Genomic DNA, 27153 nt, shown 5'->3' with positions numbered 1-27153 from the left:
GGAGAACAAATGTAACTTTGATATTAGCAACAGAAATTCATTTTTCGATTACTAAAAGGGAGCCACAGTGATGCATGACGGAGGGCCTTGCAAGGGAGAACGTAGAGTCGTTTGGATTGGATGACAAACCTAAATTCCCAATACACATTGGAGTGCACGTAAAATAACCCTTGGCATTTAGAATTTGGTATATCTGTGAGCCGTAGTGCCGCTGTCCGGGCAAAACTGCCCTTATAGAACACTGTATTGCCTATGTCCGTCTCTCTGGGCCCAGTTGGAGCAGAACGGTGGGACGTTAAACCTCCATTTCATTTCATTTCGAATACTAAAAATATCCGAACTCTATTTTTTCTTGACTTTCTTTTTCATACATTTTATTTCTTTTCTGCCCACCCATATGAACCCCTTTGACTTTGCGAACCCCCAAAATAATTTCACGGACCCTAGGATGGGAAAAACTGTTCTAAAACATGTACTTTTCTAATCTACTTCCTGTAATTGGGCCCCTTTATCAATGATAAAAGCCTTTTTAATCACTGATTATATTTAATCATTGATTAAATGTTTAATTATAATCAAAGTTTAAACATGAATTTTAATCATTGATTAGAATAAATTGTAGTCAAAGATTAGCTAATCTGACTTTTGAGAATACCAAACTTAGTCAACCACTAATCTCTAAGGCCCATATTTTCGAACATTGTCTAAAATAATCTGTGATTAGGGCTAATCAGTAACTAGCTAGTTAGAGATAAGTAGTTGACTAAGTTTGGTATTCTCAAAAGTCAGATTAGCTAATCGTTGACTATAATTTTTTGTAAACAACGATTAAAATTCATGTTTAAACTTTGATTATAAGTAAACATTTAATCAATGATTATATATAATCAGTGATTAAAAAGGCCTTTGTCATTGATAAAGGGGCCCAATTACAGGATGTAGATTAGAAAAGTAAACTATTGTCGATTTTTAAAAGTATTTAAGAACTTTAAACTAATACACGGAATAACCAATGTTCCGGCGATGCCTAGATTTGAAATGTCAGTCACATGGACCCTTTCAAAAATAATTTGAAAATGCCAAAGTGCCACACTCCTTATTGGATAATGCCTATCTATCTTACTGAATTAAAATGATTTTTTACCAATATAAAATACCCTTGGCTCCTATATAAATCATCATAACCCCAAAGCCATAAATACTTTGCATATTGCGTATCTAGTATTATAGGACTGACGGGGTTTCGATTCCCCGCTTTCACGTGACAGGGAGTAGAGTCGCCCGTCCAACCTCTTGGGTTTTTTCCAGGTCCTCCCACTACTATAGACCCCTACGCGCAAGCGAATTATTAAAAAAAAATTATCCATGTGTTAGTCAGGATGTCGCAATAGATCCCACAACATAGCTCTAAAAAAGTTTGTTAATGTCGTGATTTTAAGTTAGGAGAGGGTGACGGCTGTCCTAAGTTAAAATTGATTTTAGTTAAAATTGTCCCTAAAATAACTTTGTGAAACGCCACTATTTTAAGTTAAGATACAATTTTAACTTACAATATTATTTTAGTGGATCTAAAATGCTTAAAATCGTTTTGTGAAACGCACCTATCTTAAGTTAGGATAAAATTTTAGTTTAAGACGATTTTAAGGAGATTTAAGTTTTTGTGAAACAGCCCTGCTCCAACTGGGTTAAGGGAGACGAACATACGTCATACAGTGAGCTATGAGGGCAATTTCGCCTGGACAGCGGCACTACGGCTCACAGTTATACCAAATTCTAACTGCCAAGGGTTATTTTACGTGCACCCGAATGTGTACACGGTACTTAGGTTTGTTATCCAATCCAAACGACTCAACCTTGTCCAATCCATCCTGCATCGCCGTGGCTCCCTTTTAGTAATCGAAATATGAATTTCTGTTGCTAATATCAAAGTCCCATTTATTCTACTGATGCAATTAATCTTATACCTATTCTTTTCTATTAAAATCCAAAATTATCACTTATTGTCTATTTTGCATAAACTTGCTATATCTGTATTATTAATTTATTTATCCGCTTTTAATACCACACTTGCCCAAATTGTAGTGGGATTTTGGTTTTCTTCGTATATGGGCGATTTTATTAATTATTATTTATAACAAAGTTTTACGAGTTGCTTTACCTATTGAGACACAAGAAGTATGCATTTCTTTTATATACAACATTAATGCTTGTATAAAAAATGTGAAACATTGATTTACATTTATCAAGTTTCAAAGAACTCGACTGTCTTTCGTTTCTTAAATCTCTTACATCGGAAACATCGCTTGAACAACTAAAACTAAGAATGTAACAAATTCTTTTTTATTGACAAAAAGAAAGCCATTGTGGACACCTTGAAAAAAAATCATAAAGATTATATTAAATTAAAAGAAACGTATGACTTTTCTACTTTGTATACTATTAGTATTACTATGCTTCAATATTTCTATTGGTTCTTTCATGTATTCAATACTAGGCTTGAAATTTATACACAGTATTTAAGGTCACGAGACACAAAAGCCTATTGATTTTCAACAATTTCCGATAATTACCTCCAGAGTTATGGCCCTTGATCACTTTGAAAAATCTTATGGACCCTCCATAGGCCAAAGGTTATATCCGATTGACTTTAAATTTATACACAGTATTTAAGGCCACGAGACGGAGGATCCTATTGATTTATGATCTTTACTACTAGAGCCCTTGATCACTTTGAAAGCAAATGTTAATATCCGATTGATTATAGATTTATACAGTGTTTAGGGTCATGAGATGAAGAATCCTATTGATTTTCAACGACTTCCGATAATTACTGTCAGCATTATGGCTCTTGATCACTTTGAAAAGTCTTGTGGACGCTCTAGAGGCTAAAGTTGGTATCCGATTGACTTTAGATTTATACACAATGTTTAAGGTCAAGAGATGAGGGGGCCTTTTGATTTCCAACCATTTACGATAATTACTGTTCGAGTTATGGTCCTTGATCACTTTGAAAAATCTTGTGTACGCCCTAGAAACTAAAGTTAATATCTGATTGACTTTAATTTTATACACAGTGTGTAAGGTTATTGATTTCCAGCGATATCCGATAATTACTGCCAGTGTTATTGCCCTTAATCACTTTGAAAAATCTTGTGGACGCTCTAGAGACTAAAGTTGGTATCCGATTGACTTTAGATTTATATACAGTTTTTAGGGTCATGAGATGGGGAATCCTATTGATTTTCAACGATTTCCGATAATTACTGCCAGAGTTATGGCCCTTGATCACTTTGTAAAATCTTGTGGATGCTCTTAAGTTAATATCCCATTGACTTGAAATTTATACACAGTGTTTAACTTCATGAGAGAAGGGTGCCTAGTGATTGTCAATGCTTTCCCATAATTACTTCCAGAATTATGGCCCTACATACTAAATGTTTTGTATAGTAAACGTTCGTAGAGGGCAGAACTAGAAATTCTACTGATTTCTGATAATTACTGACCAAAGAAAAATATATGTGACAACCCTTGTTGTCTGCCCGGACGACTTAGCTGCTGTGGGTCCCCTTTTGTGCTAAGGGGTTGATTGGCTCCGTTCTTCGCAATTCCTTTTGTTAAAAGTTCTTTGACACTTCTAAAAATTATTTGTATCTTGTAGTTATTTATGTTTTATATTATAGAGAATGTTGAATATTTAAAAACTCTTTTTCACCAGAATTTACGGTGAATGTAAATGTTTTGCTTTCGTGGCAAAATATAAGTGCAGTGTGTCTGAATTCAATGAAAAATAATCATTTCTATAACATTCAATACGTTGTAATTGCATATCCATGTACTTAATCCATCCTTAAACTACCCCCCTGAGATGACTAAATATTGGGGTGATTTAATCAATAATTAAGTAAAAGTCAACGTTCGAGAATATCACATTTTATGGTATTCCCGAACAATGATTTACTCACTGATTAGGCTAATCAAAGTTTATAAAAAAAATTTAGCTTAAAATGTAATCAGCTTTTCAGAATATGGCTGGTCAGAAAATCAGAGATTAAATCTATGATTAGCACTATTCCACTTTCGAAAATACGGGCCTTAGGCCTATATTTTCGAACAGTGTCTAAAATAATCTGTGATTAGGTCTAATCAATAACTAAGTACATGTTTATGCAATTACAACGTATTGAATGTTATAGAAATGATTATTTTTCATTGATATATTGAATTCAGACACACTGCACTTATAATTTGCCACGAAAGCAAAAAATTTACATTTACCGTAAATTCTGGTGAAAAAGATTTTTTAAACATTATCAACATTCTCTATAATATAAAACATAAATAATTATGTGTACTTTAATCAAAATGAATGAACTACAAAATACAAATAATTTTTAGAAGTGTCAAAGAATCTTTTAACAAAAGGAATTGCAAAGACGGAGCAAGACGGAATCCACAGCAGCTAAGTCGTCCGGTCAATCAACAAGGGTTGTCACATATTTTTATACGCCCACATTTTCATGTGGACGTATATTGTCGTCGCCCCTGTCCGTCCGTCCGTCCGTCTGGACGTCCGTCCACAATTGTTTCTGAACAGTCTACAGGTCACAATTTGTATCCGATTTGAATGAAACTTGAAATATAGGTTTATCACCCTAAGATCTCGGTTCCTTTCGATATTGGCATGTATCGGACTGTAACTTCGTGGATTATGGCCCCTGATTGTACGAAAAATCACGTTTTAGCTTGTGAACACTGTAGAGGTCAAAATTTTTATCCGATTTAGTTTAAACTTGAAATGTATGATTATAACCCAAAGATCTCGGTTCCTTTCGATATTCGCGCATATCGGAACGTAACTTCCTGAATTATGGGCCCCTGATTGTACGAAAAATCGCGTTTTTAGCTTGTGGACCCTATAGAGGTCATAATTTTTATCTGATTTAAAAAATCCGTATTATTATATCACCGGTAAACCCCAAGGTCGGCTGAGTTCGAATTTCGTGAAAATCGGCCCAAAACTGACAGACAAAATGGCCGCCGTTCGTTCTCAAATAGCGTAAAAAATATGGTATATCCAGGTTGTGGACCCAATAGAGGTCACAATTTTTTATCCGATTTTGTTGAAACTTGAAATGTAAGTTTATAACCCAAAGATCTTGGTTCCTTTCGAAAATGTGGGCGTATCCTGCCTGGCAGCCGCTGGTTTTCTTTGGTCACTGATGAAAACATTTACGACTCTAAAATCGGAGTACGAGTAACAACCCATTAAGTAATTATCAATAATCAGTAAAATTTGTTTGCTTTCTAGTTCTGCCATCTACGAACGCTTACTATACAAAACATTTAATATCAAGGGCCATAATTCTGGAAGTAATTATCGGAAAGTATTGACAATCAATAGGTCCCCTCCTCTCATGAAGTTAAACACTGTGTATAAATTTCAAGTCAATGGGATATTAACTTTAGAGCATCCACAAGGTTTTTCAAAGTGATCAGGGGCCATAACTCTGGCAGTAATTATCGGAAATCAATAGGCTTCCCCATCTCATGACCCTAAACACTGTATATAAACCTAAAGTCAATCGGATACCATTTTTAGTATCTAGAGCGTCCACAAGATTTTTCAAAGTGAGCAAGGGCAATAACACTGGCAGTAATTATCGGATATCGCTGGAAATCAATCACCTTACAAACTGTGTATAAAATTAAAGTCAATCAGATATTAACTTTAGCTTCTAGGGCGTCCACAAGATTTTTCAAAGTGATCAGATATTAACTTTAGCCTCTAGGGCGTCTACAAGATTTTCTAAAGTGATCAAGGACCATAACTCGAACAGTAATTTTCATGTGGACGTATAAAAAATGCATACTTCTTGTGTCTCAATAGGTCAAGCAACTCGTAAAACTTTGTTATAAATTAATAAAATCGCCCATATACGAAGAAAATCAAAATCCCACTTCAATTTGGGAAAGTGTGGTATTAACAGCGGATAAATTAATAATACAGATATAGCAAGTTTATGCACAATAGACAATTAGTGACTGATAATTTTAGATTTAAATAGAGAAGAGGTGGCATAAATTTAATTGCATCAGGAGAATAAATGGGACTTTGATATTAGCAACAGAAATTCATATTTCGATAACTAAAAGGGAGCCACGGTGATTCAGGATGGATCGAACAAGGTTGAGTCGTTTGGATTCGATAACAAACCTAAGTACCATGTATACATTGGGGTGCACGTAAAATAACCCTTGGCAGTTAGAATTTGGTATAACGGTGAGCTGTAGTGCCGCTGTCCAGGCGAAATTGCCCTCATAGCACACTATATGGCGTATGTTCGTATGGCGTATGTATGCTCAGCTACATAAATTTCTTTGTAAAACAACCTTTTTGATGAGAAAAGTGTCATAATTGTGCTTTATCCTTTATCGTCAGGTGAGGCGACAGGATGGGCACTCAAAGCGCGAGATAATCACAATTAATGCTTTGCATCAATAAAATTGAATCACAATGTCATCGTATTAAATTCATAATACAATTGACATCAAACAGGATGTTGGATTTCTCTGTTTAAAAAGCTCAATGTGTATGTTTATACGCTAAAATGACGATAGAGACCATGTGTTTCTCAAAAATTATAATTCAAGCCGAAGGGGGGGGGGGGGGGTACATTTTCTAAGGAACCTGGCAAACGCCCTCCTGCAAAAATTCCTGGATCCGCCCCTGCCTTTGGGGCACGATAACTTTAGTTCTAAATAAGTGAGAGTGACCAAACTTGGTGTATAGTTTCATTACATCATTACCTTGACTAAGTTCGATAATGAGCATTTTCTGCTCCGGATACGCAGAGATAAGTATACTTCTCTTTCTAAATATCCACCCTAAAACGCCAATTATTCCGTAAACACATTTCCCGGTACATGTTATTTAAACTATTAATTCCATTCATTTTCCCTGAATCTAATATACATAAAATAGCGGAAATAAAGAGAGTAGATTGACAAACATTTTTAAAATAACACAAAACCTGCTCTAATTCTGACAGATCACCGATTATATCATCTAAATCCAACCCCTTTCTAACACAATGGCTTACGTCATTCACCCCCACATGCACGAGTAAATACAATGGTCTTATGGAATAGCTTAAACTTTTAAGTTTATTAACAATATCCTGAATTCTTCCACCCCCTAGCGAGAACACTACACATTTCACCTCTTGCATCTTAGACGTATCCCGCACAATGGAATCACCCACCACGACCATAGACAACATACCCTTTACCGGAAATACATGTACATTACCAATCGCTTTCAGTCACCTATTAACATGAAACGCTAGTAGGTCCCAAGGAAGTCCCCTCTTGTCTCGTCTATAACCCTTTTAAGAAGGGTATTTTAGAATATCTTTATCAGATTTAAACCCTATGACAAAACCTTAGACGCAAGACTACACAATTTAGGCCACCAAACTGGTCTTACATCAAATCTAGGGACTACTAAAGTGCACGTTAGTGCTTTTTCTACAAATTTTATTGTCGATGCTATCTTACAAAATGGGGGGAATACGTAGCAAATTTCAGTCATGTTAATTGTCTGAGCAAACATGTCAGTCCCACACGAATTCGGGAATGGAAATGGTGTGAAGTGTCTCAATGTTGTACCTATTCGATCAACCATGCTATTTGAATCCAAAGACATCAAATCAAAGGTATGCCCCTTCTCACCATTGCTTGCTGTACTCTCTCCCATGCTATACATGACAACATAACGTCTTTTAATATCTTTCTAGAGAAATAATCGGCAACATTTTCTATCGATGGCAAATATAGAAAACGAAGGTGTACCCTTAGATCCCTTACTGTAACAAAATATTCATTAGCACAACATTCAGGGCTGGAGATCTTGATCCCTGTCCTTCCCATGCCGCTATAATAGATTTACAATTACAATTTATATCCACCCTAGAGTCTAAAACATACTCTTTAACACAACGCAAGGATAAAAGGACAGCTTTAGCCTCTTTGACTACTATTGGCCCTGCCATATCGTCCGTAGTCCAATAATCACCGAATTCCCGAGTCGCGCCCTCAATGTTTATAGCACACGCCCATCGAAATTGAGATGCGTCAGTATTAAGTTTTAAAGACAAATGCTTTTCTCTTTTCCATGGTAAAAACCCTTCCCATGTATCAAAGTGTCTCCAAAATTCTATCTCTTCCCTCATATCACCTGATACCGGAACCCTCGCCTTCCCCGAACGACAAGACCGAGAAATTGCCAAACAAACTGCAGACGTAAATAATTTTGCCCCCGACACGGCGAGCATAAAAGAAATGCATTTTCCGAGGAATCTTTGTAATGTTACCAACATCACCATTGTACTCGCTAAAATAGTCTCGCGCAAAACGGCGAAAGAAATCATTTTATCGTCAGGTAAAACAAATGCCAGTTGCTTTGAATTAACAATCATGCCCAAAAACCTTAAAGAGTTTGTAGGCTCAAAAATACATTTACTCAAACCAATGAAATAGCCTAAACGGATGACCACCTGACAGGCTACATATATAGCCTTAGCTGACCGTTCAAAAGCACCCAAAGACCGCAAATGCAACTGTCCTACCGCCAAGTTTAACGAATGATAAATGTATGCTGAATTCTTCCAGCCCTAAAGGAATTGTGTTGTTCACATAATAAATACCTTCCCAGCAAAAACCTGTCAGCGACCGAGATCTCTCATTTAATAATATCTGGTCATATCCTGATTTGTCATCTAATTTTGTCATAAAACTATCTCTATCAATAATTTTTGGGACATCCTTTAAAGTATCCATAACAAATGGTGTGTCTCGCATCCAGCAATTTAGAAAACGCAAATCCAAAAATAATCTCGCCTTCGTCGGCTCAACTGTTAGCGGTGAAACGATATAGGGCCTTAATCCGCCCGAATAAATAAAAATAGCCCCAGTCTTTAATCTTCCTCTAATCTCGTTATCAATAAATTCCTTGAAATCGATCAAATTTCTCGCGTTAGGGAAAACCATAGAGGGTGGAAAATCCGACTCATACGACCTACTCTTAAACTCCCCACTAAAAGGCGCTATATAGTCAAACATGACAACCTTTCCCATTATTATTTTTACTGCATCGAAGGAATTTTGAACCCCACCCTCCGTTATTTTTTCCCATCCATTTACACACTCATGAAGCGAACCAGCATGAAAATGTTTTGGGTTTCTGAACGGCAAAAGACACAAATTCGCGGCAGCACTAGAGATAACATCTTCTCCAGACGGATGATCAGACCACACCATAGGATCACCTTTAAACGATACCCAAACACTGCATTTATTATTGACATGATTAACCTACAATGAAGACAAAAGAAAATTACAATATTTACACTAAACAATTTCTAACAAATTGCTAAGCTACTTTTTAGGACAATTTCTAACAATATGTCCGTAATCACCACACATGAAACACTTGCCCCGCATGCTTCCAGAGCCCTGAGTAACAGGACGACCAGGCTGTGTAGATGGAGCCGTATACAAAACGGAGGAGGGGGAGGGTAAGTACTAGCTGTCACGAAATACTGTTCTTTCTTCAGCAATCTTGCCTCAACAGTAGTAGACAACATCGACACAATCATACTGCCAACCTTGGGGTGATACTTATTTATATTAAATCTCTGTATGACAAAACTGAACATCTCTTCATCAGGGTGTTTGGCTTTCCGTGCCCGCTGATCCAAAATTATCAATTTCTGAAACAATACATCTGGATTAAAATCCACCGTCCTCGAACCGTATTCTTTTACCTCTCTAAGAGCTTCTTCAACCAATTCATCATCTGTTTTCTTTCTCTGCTGCTCTAATACCTTCTTTAAAACGGCTACCTCTTTCTCTAAATCCTACAAAAAGATTTCACACATAAATTACAAATCTCTCAAAGAAACCCAGTTGTTCATTTGCGCACTCGTATCTCTCACAGTCTTAGTGGATTCATGTGGCAACACGTTGTTAGCTAAATTGATGCCGACGCTTTATTATCCACCCATGTACCATAATGCGTTTCCCGCCCATTTTAACGAAGGACTCGAAAACGAGACTAGGCATATTCTTATCTGGAGAGCATGCACAATAAATATGTTGTAGACTAATAACCAGACACTGGAAATCGCCATTCGATTGAGACTTCTGGCGTATTTCGCCGAACAAAACCGAAAACGACTGAAATGTAAATCAGTTTATATACATTCATATTTCATTATAATATGCGTTGAGGCCATTTGTGTCAATATCTAGGTCCCAAATATTAGCTATTTAGCTCCTTTAAACATATCTCACAGGTCATGTTTCTATCAAAACCGCTAATACTAACTAATGATTGCAATCTACACAATTTCTCCCCAGTACTACTATTCAAAAAAAGTAGGGGATATTTGATTTTGGGGGCATAATACTAAAATATGCAAATGACTACGAAAAAAGTCACTATAGAACCTAACAGAAGAAACATTTCCAGTTACATGTGACGCCCAAACGCACCGATAGCTACCGCATGGAATGCAGGTGATGCTTGGGATCATCATGGGGGTCCAACCCAAGATTTGCACGACTCTGACTTTGAATGTTACAGTCATTGTGGCATTGAATTCCAGGGTGGAAACATCAGTTTAATTGTTTTAGTGACCAGAAAACAAATTTTGATATGCGTCGGCTTACCCAAAATGAAAGGTTACGTGCCCTTGGCATGCTACAGATCGGCACAACACAGGCGGTTGTGGCGCGGACGATAAATGTTTCTCAGTCTGTCATAAGCAGGCTATGGTCCAGATACCGTGATACACAATCTGTACAGGACAGACCACGCTCAGGTCGACCAAGGGCGACAACTCAAGCCCAGGATCGATTTATCCGTACCTTGGCCTTGAGAAATCGTGTCATCACAGCAAATCAGATCAGCGCTCGTCTTCAAACAGATACTGGTGTGAGAGTGAGTGGCCAGACGATTCGGAATCGACTGCATAGGGGTCACCTTCGCGGGCGACGTCCTCGCGTGATTCCTTGTTTGAGAGATCATCACATTCATGCAAGACGTCGTTGGTGTAGGGGTCGTCAACACTGGGATAATCGACGCTGGAGCAATGTGATGTTTTCAGATGAGTCAAGGTTCACTGTTGATTTTTTGGACAGACGTAGGAGGGTGTGGCGTCGTCGAAACGAGCGCTTCCAAGACGTTAACGTCATCAGACATGATCGATTTGGGGGTGGTTCTGTTATGGTGTGGGGAGGCATCACTGTTGCTGGAAGAACGGCTTTACATGTTGTTGCAGGGCGTGTTACAGGCCAGTACTACCGAGACAACATCTTGGCAGTCCATGTTGTGCCGTTCGCACGACGTCATGGCCGCCGTTTCATCTTCCAGGATGACAACGCAAGATGTCACAGGGCCAGGATCGTTACAGGTTACCTCCAACAACAGAAGATCACCACATTACCTTGGCCAGCACTGAGTCCCGACCTCTTCCCCATCGAGCATGTCTGGGATATGCTTGGACAGAGGTTACGTCAACGTCAACAACGTCCTGCCAATGTCCAAGAACTTGCTGCTGCGTTGCAACAGGAATGGGACAATCTGGACCAAAATGACCTTAGACGTCTCATTGGGAGTATGCCACGTCGGATCAATGCTTGTTTGGCAAACAGAGGAGGATTTACCCGTTACTGACTTGGTTGTGATGCTGTGGTAACTTTGCTGTTTGACCCCGGGTATCATTTTACCCTTATAATGGTCAGTCTGTGCCTTACTTAGTCTAACGTTCATTTGGAATAAATCGATGAATGTGAACTTCATTTCATTTTGTCATTTGTTTCTTCGTCAGTTTCATTAGGTGACTTTAATAACACTTAAAAATCAAATATCCCCTACTTTTTTTGAATAGTATATTTCAGCCTAAACTGTCACCACAAACCATGCTTCATCTTTAAAAAACATTCCTCATAGGCAACGTTTCAACCCCATCCATTCCTCACAGGTAATGCTTCGACTAACACCATTTAACATAGCCACATGCTCCTCCTCAATCATTTATCACGGGCAATGATTCCACACAGGTAAAAATTCGCTTAAACAGTCGTTTCCACTCAGCGAGTGTTCGGGGAGTAGTGCTGCGGGGGTGGGGGGTAGAGATAACCTCTTCCAGGGTAGAAAAGTAGTCCGCCAAAACAACCGGAAAACGCTTTATGTGATTGAATGGAGATGCGAAATGAGAGATGATATAGCCCGAATCACCCAAACGCCGCCTACTGTATCCAGTACCATTAAAATACTTGCGATGTCTCACACTTGAATGTATTCTCCCATTTTTATATTCTGGCTAATATCCCTATCCCTGGAAAGGGAAAAGAAAAGAAAATCACGGACTTAAACCACCCCTCGTATGCGAATGCTTGAACCTGCAACATTCGCCACTGATATTTTATACACCTAAACCATTCCTCACAGGCAATGTTTAACCGACGACCATTCCTCACGTGCCAGCCAACCCCACATAAAATCATTCCTCACAGGTAATGTTTCAGCCAGAACCATTTCTTACAAACCATGTCCCACAAAATATTGTTTCAGCTTAAATACTTCCTCGCGGCTAACGGTTCAACCTATCCAAATAAATCATTTAATACTTATCTGTTCATTTAACATTTTATCTAAAAACTTTTTTTTTTCTTTTCTTTTTTTTTTCAATTCTTTTTTAAAGAAAATTATTTTTTGAAGCACATGTCATATAACAAACACTTCTCCCTTTAACACGCGTCGGTACAAATAGAAAATGCAGGCCTGAGCAACCACCGTTAGTAAAAATTGTCAATATAAACCACCTGACACAAGAATGAGATTCCTCCACCGACACCTGTTGATAGGGTGACCCACCATAAATAAATATCTCCAAATATCTCGACAATTACGCCACAATTTATATATATGCCAAGCCTCAAATTAGTTTCACACAATTATAGTCACTAAATAAACGATCATGTTTTACTTAATAAGCTATGACCATTAATCATCTATAAATAATAGACTGAAAAATGGTTCCAAGTGTCGTCCATAACATCCAGTAACTTTTGAGTAAAAGATAGGTTACGTGCCGTTGTTTTGTAATTAGTCTCGCTTAACCAGTCTATCGACCATTCTACGTCTGATTGACAGGTCGGGATAATCAAGACTACTTTTATTTACGAAACATAACAGAAAGCTAGAACAAGAAATTCAATTTAGAAATAAGCACTTTAGACAACTCAACAATTGTTTTAAGAAACTTGTAAAAGTAAAATGAAACTACTGCTAGAATCATGTTCCTGTCTAACCCGAGTGTTTCAGAGATATTATTTGTACTAAACCAAAAGATGCGGCTCTTAACGGTACAGTTAATGATAAAGCAATTTAAAAAATAAAACAAACGTAATTTCTAAAGCTGATGTAATAACCAAGAAGCTAAATTTTACTGCTATTCAAAATCGTCAACAATAGATTCTTACGGCTGTAATAGTTGATATATTTGTAGAGAATAGCACGTGCCATGGCTATTTATCGACTCAAAGAGAGTGCGGGGTAGTCAGAAATCAGTTCGAGACACGCAACAGAAACGTGCACATTTAGCCGTGTCGAGACCAACTTTCTGTAGAGTGCACGGGTCATCCTACTGTTGATTAAAATTACACCTATCTAGTTTTGCCTTGAATCCCATATACAGTGGACTCTGTCACATCCGATCTCTGATCACTCCGGATTGCTGTGACATCCAGTATGATTTAAATGTCCCGATTTATTTCCTTATTACTTCAGCCAAAAAATCGCTGGTAAATCCGAATTCTGTATGTTCCGGATTCCGAAATCAATCAGCCGTCCCGTCACATAATTTCCATTGAATCGACACAGTATAATCCGTACTTCAAACGGTGGGTGTGAAGCATCCAATTATCGGTGAGATTAAAACTCAATGGGTGTGAAGCCAGAAAAGATTAACAAGTAATCACCAATCAATTATCGGTGAGATTAAAACTGTGTTGATTACTTTGATCGGTAAAGCAGTGAACCCGAGTTGTTTTAAGGGAGTGGACAAGATCTACCTGCCAGTCAATTGGTCGGCCAATCGCAAAGCTTGGATGACAGGTGCCGTTAACTTTGATTGGCTTGAAAAACTGGACATAGAACGACAGATTATAAATGACAATTGACTGAAGACGGGGACGATGAAGAATATACATTAACGACAGACTTGACCTATTCAAAATTCCTACGCACGCTCAACGACATTAAACACTTCGCACAGATTAAGGACGAAAAGATGATCGCAACAATTCATTTGTTAGAAGATGTTGCCCAGGACTCCGCCTTACGATATGCTTCCGGTAATCTTAACTAAGCAAACTACTTTAAACGATTACATGCATTGATATTTATAAATATATTGTACGCATGCATTCATATTACATGTAAACGATTTATGAATATATTGTACGCATGCATTGTTATTGTTAATTATTTAATATAATAAAATTTTGAAAGTACAGAAAAGTTTATCATTTATAAAGGGAATAGCATTCTGGTGATTCGAAGCAGTATATATGTCTATGTTCGAAGCTACAATATAAAAATACTTCCGGTTTTCGAAGTTACAGTATTTCCGGTTTTGGAGAAAAATCGGTATTCCGAAACGCTGTGTGATCCGAATTATTGTAACGATCCCGCACGATGTCGGATGTGACAGAGTCCACTGTATATGTATACATCCACTTCACCTATTTAACTCATACCTATAGACATCCCACTGGTCCGCCATGTACTCTTATTTTACCGCTTGCCACCACCCAGAGAAACCAGTAAACAGTCATATCCCCGTCGCCTGTTGTGCACCCAGAATTAACCTCTCGTTACCAATACCCAAGTCACCGACTGTCTAACGCCACAAAATGATACCAACCAACCATTCATTACATAGCCCAAACCAAGACATACCTTAAACTCCTCAGCTTTCCTTCTCTTCTTAGCCGGTTCTACAATTAGATCATTTTCTTTCTCGTTTTCAGTCTCCCCTTTCAACTCCGTCGCCATATCGTTGGACACCAAAATAGCCGCTACCGAAATGTTAAACAGATTTTCTCTCGTCGGTCCCACAGCCAAAAGGTCGCACATCTCTTTTTTGTCGATCTGAATCTGCTGGAAAAAGTTATTTATCTCTACCAATGACAACCATTCTATGTTCTGCCCCTTCTTTATGTTGGCCATTTGTTTCGGGGGCGTACCGTTTTCTCTGTATTTCTTTATTACATCTATTAATTTTATTGTAAAACCATTCATGCAACATGGCCGCTCCTCCATCCCTGTTGTTGACATCGTTCGTTTCTATGGCAGTGCACGGACGGGCTGCGACTTGACGAGTAGGTGTCTTCGAACCAAGTAAAGACTAGCGACTAGAAGTACGGTAACTCTTCAGGATCAAGGGTGGATAATTCGATGATCAGCAATTTAATTTGTTGATTCTTTGGGACACGATAACTTTAGTTCTAATTAAGTGAGAGTGATTAAACTTGGTGTATAGTTTCATTACACCATTAACCTTGACTAAGTTCGATAATGAGTATTTTCTGCTCAGGGTAAGCAGGGATAAGCAATTTGATTGGTTGATTCTTTGGGACACGATAACTTTAGCTCTAATTAATTGAGAGTGATCAAACTTGGTGTATAGTTTCATTACATCAATACTTTGACTAATTTCGATACGGAGCATTTTTTTCTGCACAGGGTAAGCAGAGCGATAAGCAATTTGATTGGTCGAGACTTTGGAACACAATAACTCTCATTCTAATTAAGTTAGAATGTTCACACTTGGCACAGGTATCTATTAGGTGAATGCTTTGATGGAGTTCGAAGATGAGAATTTTCTGCTTAGAGTAAGCAGAGATAAGCAATTTGATTGGTTGATGCTTTGGGACACGATAACTTTAGTTCTAAAGTGAGAGTGAGGACACTTGGTGTATAGCTTTATTACATCAATGCTTGACTAAGTTCGATAATGAACATTTTCTGCTTGAGGGTAAGCAAAGCGATAAGCAATTTGATTGGTCAAGACTTTGGAACACAATAACTCTCCTTGTAATTGGGGTAGAATGTCCAAACTTGGTGTAGACGTTCATTAGGTGAATGCCTTGATGGAGTTCGATGATGAACATTGGCTGCTTACGGTAAGCAGAGATAAGCAATCTGATTGGTTGATGCTTTGGGGCACAATAACTTTGGTTATAATGAAGTGAAACTCCGAATTTAGATTCATTATATCATTACGTTGACTAAGTTCGATGGTGAGAATTTTCTGCTTAGGCTAAGGAGCGATAAGCAATTTGATTGGTCAAGACTTCGGAACATAAAAACTCTGCTTTTAATTGAGGTAGAATGTGTAAACCTGATGTAGATGTTCATTAGGTGAATGTCTTGACTGAGTTCAATGATTAACATTTCGAGGTGAAGCTAAGCAGAGCTGATCAATTTCATTGGTCGATGCTTTGGGACAAGATAATCTTGATTCTATCTGATAGAGAGTGATGAAACTTAATGTATAGTTTGATTGCTCGATACTTTTAAAAACAATAAATGTGCGATTAATTAATGTGTCATCTATTTATTTTGGGATTTCGGCGGGGGACATCAGCCTCACTGTTGGCTTGTTTTTATCCGCTTTTAGGGTTCTCGTAATACTACACTTTCCCCAATTTTAGTGGGATTCTAGTTTTCTTCGGATATGGGAGATTTTGAAAGATTACAAAATAAATATTATTTATAACAAATTTTTACGAGTTGCTTGACCTATTGAGACACAAGAAATGTGCATTTTTTTTTCTACAACTGTTGAACTGAGTGCCAAAAATATAAAATGTCATTTAGAAACGTTAATTATTGTATAAAACGTGAAACGTTCATTTACATTTATCAAGCTTCAAAGAACTCGACTGTCTTTCATTTCATAAATCTCTCAAAGATTGTTTGAACAGCTACAACTAAGAATTAAAAAATTCTTGTTTATTGACAAAATGAAAGCCTTGTGGACACATTGGAAAAAATAATCATAAAGGTTATGCTAAATCAAAAGAAACTTTTGACTTTTCTACTTTGCTAAATGTTATATCCGATTGACGTTAACTTTATACACAGTTGTTTAAGGCCACGAGACGAAGAGACCTATTGATTTCCGATACTTACTACCAGAGTTATTGCCCTTGACCACTTTGAAACATCTTGTGGACGCTCTAGAGGCTAAAGTTAATATCCGATTGATTGTAGATTTATAAACATTGTTTAGGGTCATAAGATGAGGAATCCTATTCATTGTCAACGATATCCGATAAGTACTGCTAGCGTTATGGCCCTTTATCACTTTGAAAAATCTTGTGGACGCTATAGAGGGTAAAGTTGGTATTCGATTGACTGTAGATGTATACATAATGTTTAAGGGCACGAGATGAGGAATCCTATTGATTTCCAACGATTTCCGATAATTACTGCCAGAGTTATGGCCCTTCATCACTTTGAAAAAAAGTTGGTATCCGATTGACTTCAGATTTTTACACAATATTTAAGGTCATGAGATGGGGAATCCTATTGATTTCAAGCGATATCCGATAATTACTGCCAGTGTTATTGCCCTTGATCACTTTTGAAAAATCTAGAGACTAATATTAATATCTATCTAATTGACTTTAGATTTGTATACAGTGTTTAGGGTCATGAGATGAGGAAGCCTATAGATTTTCAACGATTTTCGATAATTACTACCAGAGTTATGGCCCTTGATCACTTTGAACATTTTTGTAGATGCTCTAAAGTTAATATCCGATTGATTTGAAAGTTATACACGGTGTTTAACTTCAGGAGAAGAGGAGGCCTATTGATTGTCAATGCTTTCCGATAACTACTTCCAGAGTTATGGCCCTTGGTACTAAATGTTTGTATAGTAAACGTTCATATAGGGCAAAACTAGAAGCCAAACAAATTCTATTGATTTCCGATAATTAGTTAATTGGTTGTTACTCGTACTCAGATTTTATAGTCGTAAATGTTTTCATTACGGACCAAAGAAAAAAATATGTGACAAACCTTGTTGACTGCCGGACGACTTAACTGCTGTTGGTTCCCTTTTGTGCTAAGAGGTTGATGTGCCCCATGCTTTGCAATTCCTTCTGTTAAAAGGTTCTTTGACATTTCTAAAATTTATTTTTATCTTGCAGTTTATTCATTTTGACTATACATAAATATTTATGTTTTATATTATAGAGAATGTTTAATATTTCAAAAATCTTTTGTAACAGAATTTACGGTGAATGTAAATCTGTTGCTTTCGTAGCAAAATATAAGTGCAATGTGTCTGAATTCATTGAAAAATAGTCATTTCTATAGCATTCAATACACTGTAATTACATATCCATGCACTTAATCCTTCCTGAGATGACTAAATATTGGAGTGATTTAGTCAATGATTAGGTATAAGTCAACGTTCCACAATACCACATTTTATGGCATTATCGAACAATTATTAACTCAATGATTGGGCTAATCAAAATTTATAAAAATCTTGGCTTAAAATTTAATCAGCTTTTCTGAATATGGCTGGTCAGAAAATCAGAAATTAAATCTGTGATAAGCACTAATCCACTTTCGAAAATAAGGGCCTTAGATATTTTAATGTATTGGACGTTAAATCTTTAATAAAAAACATTGTTACTGTACTTGCTTGAAAACGTTGAGAGAATACTCTTCGAAACTTCGCCTAAATAAATCAGTAATAATTATTCTTCCATAAGTATGTGTTATAGTTTATTGCTCTATCCAGTTAATAAATGCCTCTAAAAGATCATTTCTTTTATATCTCGGGTCACTGTGGTTTCTCTCTGCCCTTCGCAGAAATATTGTGAAATTGAGAGCCGCCATCAAATCAATAGGTAGTTTCATTATTATAAGATATTGGTTATTTTTACACCATAGCTAAAATTGTCAATCTAACTAAAATTAAAGTTATATATCGCCGTCATTCTTAACAACGATTTGCTGCTCATGGCGCTTTTTTTATTTTGTGTAACATAAATCAGTAGATTACTCCATTTACATGTAAATACATTTTGTATAACATTGACCAAATAAATTTTATGTATAATCCGTTCTCGGCCTGTGTTATATAGTAGTCCTCTTGTCAGTAGTGGTCGACGGAGGCCCGAGTACGGAACAGCGTCTAATCGTGTTGTCAGTTGGAATTTGACGAAGAGTAAGCGGAATCGCGGCTGTCCAGGTGTATGCCAATATTCATTAAGCCGATTGTTGCAGAAATGTTAAACCCCAATTCATTTGATTTTATAAGCCTGCGTGTTAATTTGCAGGACACAATTATGAGGAATGTAATTACAGTTTACTACCGACCGACACTTCGACTAGTATTCTCGCGTGTTTATCATTGTGTTATTAATGTTTTATTGGTACACTGAAAAAAAAACTTGTGTTGAAACAACACAAACTTGTGTTAAATTCAACACAAGTTAGGTGTCTCTATTTAACAACACAAACTTGTGTTAAAACAACACAAAACTTGTGTTAAATGTTGAAACAACACAAAACTTGTGTTAAAATTTATCAAACAACACAAAGTTGTGTTGAAACTTGTGTGAAGATCTACACAATACTTGTGTTAAAAATACTGAAATTTGTGTTGAAATTTCTGAAACTTGTGTTGAAATTTCTGAAACTTGTGTTGAAATTTCTGAAACCTGTGTTAGTTCATGCAAACTTGTGTATAACCACCAACAAACACTTGTTTTGTATTTTACCATTTATATCCAGTATAGCAACCTTTTTCCATGCACCCCCCCCCCCCCCCCCCGTTTCTTCTGTTTAAACTGTAATGTTTGATAAATAACATAAAAATAATGGTTTGTTAAATTAATATTTATTCAATAAATGAAATGAAAAATTAAATTAATGCCAAAGCAATACTAAACAGACATCTCGACTGTTAATAAACAAATTTTTTCCAATACTGATAAAATTTTGTTATACAATGAAAAAAATACCACCCCACCCCAATCATAAAATAGAAAATAGCTATTGAAAAAACCCAAAACCAGACAAGCATTGACACATTTGGTATATTAATAAATAAAGTTAATTCCAATACTAATAAAATTGTGTTCCTATCCTACTCCCTAATCACAAAATAAAAAAAGCTATTTAATTTTTTTTTACAATTAACCTTAAAAAGAACTGAGAATATAATAGATACGTACACAATATCCCTATCTCCCATGCCTCCAAAACATACATTTTAACTATAGCAAAATTTAATAACAACCAAACCAAACACTAAATACATTAATTATGCACTAAATTGAAATAATCATAGATAGATAAAATAAATATAGCATATAAATCAAATAAAATGGAGAATTTTAAAAATTTGTAAAGAAAATATTGATGAATAAAACCATTGCATATAAATGAGGCATTAACAATCGAAATGTTCACTAATTGTTTGAAAATAAAGGTTGATTTCATCATGCAATAATACATTTTTATAATTATCGGCTGTTACTATTAATTATTGATAATTCCTCTTTAATATTTCAATTTTTAATACCAAATTTTTAGTGTTAAGGATTGCACTGCAGTTTATATAATGAAACAATATTTAGAGATAGTTTGGTATTTGACATTAAAAACCAGAAAAAAGCGATAAAAAAGTAATGATGACAAATAACGTTTGGGTTTCCAGAATAAGATCTATAAAAGAATTTGATGGCTTTATATTCAGAATTTGTGTTCTTTCTTTGGTATTGATTTACTAAATACATGTACTTCTCCAAGAATGTTCAAGTCTCTGAAAAATATAAAAGTGATTATTATAAATACACTTATAAACAAATTGGGTTTCGATATGGTTTTTACTTGGCATACCAGTCATTGTTGGTACAGAGTTATTTAGTTATTTAGATGGCAGAATAGTAAAAGTAAAATAACTTATTGAGTCGTTGTCGGCCGGGGGGGGGGGAATTTTGAGACTCATATGTATGGCTACATGTCAATGCAAGGGGAAGTATTTTAGTCAGGCAGTATTATTGCTTACTCCTCTTTCAAACTCAAATTGAATGCATCACCAAGTTGCACATTGAACCAAATGGCCAGTTTGGTGGCATTATATCTAGAACCACACCAAGCAATTACCCAAATATCTAGGGTCATTTGAAGTTTACATCTGTTTCTGATGATTACACACCCGCCTCTCTGTGGGCAAAATAACCTAACAGCAAGTGTTTTGTACAGTATGTACACAGAAACATATCTGAGAACCATATTAAACCTATTAAGTTTAATATAGGTATTTAAAAAGTCTTACCTTTTGTTATCATTTCTGCTCAAGGCTCCCTATGTCTTATAGTTTGCAGTGATACAAGGCAATTACCAATTTTCCATGTTCTTGGCCTGAAGAAATAAAATAATAAAAGTCAAGTTTTTATTATTATGCAATTGGATAAATATGATTTGAATAAATGCAGCATATCATGAATATAACTGATTTGAAGTCAACTGGGCATATATAAATTGAAGTAGCTACTTTTCATAAAGAAAATACATGAATGATTTCCCTAATTCCCCTGGATTTTATTATAGGTCTTTGTACAAATTCAGATTCTCTTTTAAAGCAATTAGACTGCACTATCGTTGGATTGTGTTGCTAAATCTACTGCAATTTGAAAAATGGTACGCAATCAGTTGTAGTATGAATGTAGTTCAAATCTGTTTTCAAAATGGCGCCCAGAACACAAAACAACCATTGCAATTCAGGATTGACTATAGTGTCGAAGATGTATCCTATGAATGATTTTTTGAATATCTAATCACACAGAAACACAATTATGCACATGCGGTTATGATTTAATATTGAATTAGCTCACCTCAAATACCTCGAAATATATATACTGTTTGTTCAGTTTGTCCGCCCGCCATGTTACTATTAACCACACGTCCTTCGACCAATTTAAATATGCGTATAGTTTGGTTTAACCGAAACGAAAAATTTGCGTTATAAATACATTGTATTAAAAAATAAAAAATAATAAACCTGATATTCTTTTTTTCTGAACATACTTTTTCACAACAAATATCACTTTTTGAGGCGGTTCTAACATCGGTTTATGTTATTAATCGATAATAATCCAGGAAGGAATAACATTGCTTCGTTCGTTTCTGGAGTTTTACGTCCACTTCCACCCTAGCTTAAGAATACTGCAATAAATATTTCTTCCCTTTTTAGAGTAATTCATTTTAATTGGTCATTTACAGGTAAGTAATAAATGTCAAATTTCGGTTAAAGAACCAATTAAATTAAATAAAAAGATTAACTCGGCTATTTCCACGCCCATTTAAACATTTTATACAACGTAGATATAACACCATTGTTGTAATTTCTCATACCACGACCATTTTCTTTGATGTGTCAAGTTTATTGGGGCAATATCAATCAGACTCTTCCAAATGCAGACATTGTAATAACTTGTCTGTCTATTGTTTGAGACAACATATGAAATGATCAGAATGATCTTTTATTATGTTTAATCAAATAAATAGTTAATAATTAGTCAATGATTGACTAAAACTTCGATCTCTTTATATCCGTATACTGTTATAAAATACGTTGTTTTAAAAGAGATATTAAATGTATCTTACTATACATACATATCGATTTCTACTTAATGTTTGTAATAATTAATATAAGGTTTTAGATTATTAGAGATATTAAAACAAAAAAGAAATCAAGTGAATACCTATTGACATTCAAAAAAATTCAGGAAGAGTGGTTTTACATGTAGGCTAAGCCAGATAACCAAGCCAGTTTCCCAATCGCATTCAGATTTTCTCAATAAATAAAAATAGTAATATGAAAAGTAACATAATAAATGTTATCTTAAAATTCTGCGTTATAAATAATATAGAAAGAAAACACACAAGATTTTATAAATGCACACAAGGTTTGTGTTAAGACACTAAAAAGAACACAAACTTGTGTTGACTACAATTAACACTAGTCCTTGTGTTGAGATCCAACACAAGAGTTTTTTCAGTGTAGTAAATGTAATGAAACAATAAATAAAAGGTCTGACGCCATGTGTTTAATTTATTTTTATTTAGGTTGATTTGTGTACACCTAATCCATGTTATAACAAGAGTCGGTGCAGTTCAAGTCATAACGTCACATGTCATTGTTCTCCAGGATATACTGGTAAGTATCGTTAACTATGTAATATTCTGTTTACATAAATAGAGCGGGACCGTGGTTGCCCAGTTGATAGACAGGGGGTCCCAGAGTGGATCCTGGTGTTGACAGAGAAATTACCTGGAGATTTTGTCAGCGTGGTTTTCTCCTTGTCAGTGGTGCAGAACGTAAGGCCTGGTAAGGGTTAGGTTAGTGTCCAATCGTTCGGATGGGACTGAAAGCCGAAGTCCCGTGTACGTAAAAAAAACCCTTGACATTTAGGACAAGCCATAACACCGCTCTCTGGGCAACATGGCCCTGGTTACCCACTACATGTCGCATGCCCGCCATCATTAGCCCGTTTCATTTTCTAGGATATTTGATACCACTTCCCGTTAGACAAGACGTTAAACTTTCAGCTTACAGTTATTGGATTTTTTTTCGGTATGTGATTCTAGTATTTATTATATCAGTTATATTTTCATTAGGTTCTAATTGTATCAATTGTATTTCCACTAGGTTCTAGTATTAATACCAACTGTATTTTCTCTAGGTTCTAGTATTTATATCTATTGTTTTGTTACTAGGTTCCAGTATTATTTTCTCTAGGTTCAAGGTGTGATTCTAGCATTTATATAAATAATATTTTTACTAGGTACGAGATGCGAGATAAACCTAAATGAATGTGAATCCAATCCGTGTTTAAATGGTGGTACGTGTAAGGATCGTGTTGATGGTTATGCTTGTTTGTGTCATGAACTCCATGCTGGACCTAACTGTGAATACACAAGTAAGTTATTAAGCCTTGTCCAGATGATCATACATTTACCCAAAACACCCAATTTTATACATTTGTATGATGATATCCAGTTCTGTTGGAACTTGTTGTGGATTTGCATCCACACGTCCAACATTATTTGACACAATAGCGCTAGGTATTAATAGCATGGCGGGAAAAATATTAATTGTCTCACTCATTGTTTCAATTTGGGGGCTACTATACAATTCGATTATGATACGATATCAATTTTTATTTTCAGTTGATATGTTTGCTCCATTTCTTCAAGGCAAAACAACTGACATGTCCGGAAACGTTCGCAGCTATCATGTAGAGAATCTGTACATTGTTGCTGGAACCCTATCTGGTGCCATCTTAATAGTTATCATTGTGTTGACCACTTGTTATTGTCGTATGCATGAAACGTACAAAAACTGCAGCTTGAAGAGAATGAAATACTCAAGACAAAAAGAGTAAGATCCCCACTGAATGTTATCGTATAATTTTGTCTACCTGGTCCGTCCACAATACAAATTTACTCTGGACACACTACAAGTCACATCTATCTAATCTGTTCATAATTTATGTGCATTATTTACTGACACTATCTTGCAATTTACTTAAAAAATCTGGATCGTCCTCTTAAAAGATATTAAATGGAACAGAAGGCCAAAAAAGATCTCGTTGCCCCAACCTCGTGGGTTTGCTACGGGTCCTCCGGATTCCTCCATTGCTAAAGACTCCTACACGAAAGCGAATAATTGAAATTACATTGTACCATCTGTTACTCCCATAGTGACCTAGTTTGTTTCGAATGGACGTTAAACTCCATTTCTCTCTCTTTTCTCGTTGCTTCGTTAAAATCAAGGAATGTTACTCTTGCCAAAGAAACCCATCTCTTTTTAAATGCGTATAATAATAATATATTTCTATTTACATAAATCAATAAATCAAAAATCGGCCGTGGTTTCGCAAATTCTTTACCTACTTTAAAACAACTCACATTTTTGGAAACCCTGAATCTTTTCCGAGACAATGGCTATCTCACATTTTTCAATTTCGAACATTCATCTATGGCTTTTTGTCGTTCGAAATTGGAAACTTTAAATTTTTACAAAAAACTTTATTATTAATGAATATTTTTTAGTCGTGTTTTACACAAAATTAACAAGTCATCTGACTTGGGCAAAAATGTGATTTTCTTTTGTCTCAGTAATTTTCCTTGGCCGCCATTGGCTAATTCAGTTTTTCAGTCCTCGATTAATTATTTATTGCTCGATTTGTATAAAACAAAGTTCATATACTCCATTGTCTCGATTGTCATTTTTTTTGTTACCAATAGAGTTATCTGTCGGCACCGGAAGTGGCTTAATTTTACCAAACACTACAATTTTGACAGTTAGGTACCATTTTTCGAAAGCAAATATTATTTTTTTTTTTAAAAACTGATATAACTAAAAGAGTGTGCCCTTTAAAGGCGCACAAAATGTTGGGAACAGTTTTTTTAATTTCGATTTCATTTTCGAGCAAATTCGATTAAGAGGTTGAAAAAGGTGTTAAATTGACCTATTTACAACCCATTCAGGCTTTTCAGATTTTAAAATATTTCTACGTAACTTTTATAAACTTGTAGCTATAATCGATACGAAGAAAATGTATGTTAAAATTAGTTTGTAATATAAGCAGTTACCTAGAAATGGGCAATTTTGCATAAGTCACTGTTTTCGTTATTTTGCCTGTAAAATAGTCAATTATTATTGGATTTTCACAAAAGTGATAAAATTTTCACCATGTGATGCATTATGCCATTTCTGATTTCATAACACTAATTGAACATTTTCATTATCACCAGAAGTACTGTACACTTACATGTAACAAATGTATAAAATGAATTGATATTGCTGGATTTGGTTGATTCGGCGTCCAATTTTATTTGATGTGTCCATTGCTTATGTGGAAACCTGTTTAATGGTTTCATTGGTACCGGAAGTGACATATGTTTAGGGTAACGTGGTACTGGTGAAACCCGTTATTACTGTATCGCAGTTCAAGTTATTATTTTTTTTTTTCCGCGGGACCCTATTTCTCCATGATCGGTGCTCTTGCAAAAATCGTGATTTCACCGTCGGGTGTGACCGCATCAAAACATCTAAAGTATCGTTTAGTAGCTCGATGAATGGGCTATTCAAATGCTTTCATCCCGAAAACTTCTCTTTTTTCCTTTCTTATAACTTCTGTTTATTAGAGTCTTAACGCTGGTTTAGGGCGTGTATCCAAATTTAAAGGCCTCAATATAGTATAAATGAATCGTTTCTTCCATATCTCGGTCTTGTCCCGGTCTTGGGGGCTATTCAGATGCTTTCATCTCGAAAACTTCTCTTATTTCCTTTCTTAAACTTCTGTTACTTAGAGTCCTAACGGTGGTCTAGGGTGTGAAACCAAATTTAAAAGCCTCAATATAGTATAAATGTTCCAAAGAGGGCCACAATCTTTGAAAAAAGTTGAAAAATCGTTATATCTTTTTCTAAAGGTCTAATGGTATTAGGGAGATAAGACATTGGCATCGGACTACCAATTATTTGCTAAATATTGTTAAATATCTTCTAATTTTCCTTTCTTTTAAAAACTGTCCAATGGATCTTTCTGAAACTTCTGGTACAGAAAGTTAAGTTCCCATACAACGTGTTAAATCTATCTCGACAATGATCCGTAAACCGGAAGTATTCGAAAAAATATTCGATATTTAAAAAACCCCAGTAAAAATCGGTGCTCTTGCAAAAATCGTGATTTCACCGTCGGGTGTGACCGCATCAAAACATCTAAAGTATCGTTTGGTAGCTCGATGAATGGGCTATTGTATGACAAACTTCTTGTCTGATTCCTGAAAGCCGTTTCAGTGCTGCTTGCAGGTCTAGTTATTATTATTATTATTATTTACAGCGGGAGCCTATTTCTCCATGATCGCAAACAGATATCGATCTGGAACCAAATTTTCTATTGGGAAACCATGTGGTGGTAACTTGATAAAGTATTTTTGAAACTTCTGCGCAGACCGGAAGTGGCCGAATTTTGAACGGT

General features: G+C 35.9%; 1 protein-coding gene across 2 annotated transcripts in view; it reads left to right on the top strand.

The window, feature by feature from the left end:
- LOC126807736 (delta and Notch-like epidermal growth factor-related receptor) overlaps positions 1-27153 on the top strand; it is a 385935-nt gene that overhangs the window by 340154 nt on the left and 18628 nt on the right. For both annotated transcript variants that reach the window (XM_050532512.2, XM_050532520.2), the window contains 3 exons: positions 23234-23324; positions 23953-24087; positions 24338-24548. In XM_050532512.2, coding sequence (XP_050388469.1) covers positions 23234-23324; positions 23953-24087; positions 24338-24548 — 437 coding nt within the window. The remainder of the gene's footprint in view (positions 1-23233; positions 23325-23952; positions 24088-24337; positions 24549-27153) is intronic.

Source organism: Patella vulgata, chromosome 1, assembly GCF_932274485.2.
Source record: "Patella vulgata chromosome 1, xgPatVulg1.2, whole genome shotgun sequence".
Taxonomy (NCBI): Eukaryota; Metazoa; Mollusca; class Gastropoda; family Patellidae; genus Patella; species Patella vulgata.
Note: the sequence above shows the minus strand (reverse complement) of the source record. Positions and strands in the feature narration are given on the sequence as shown.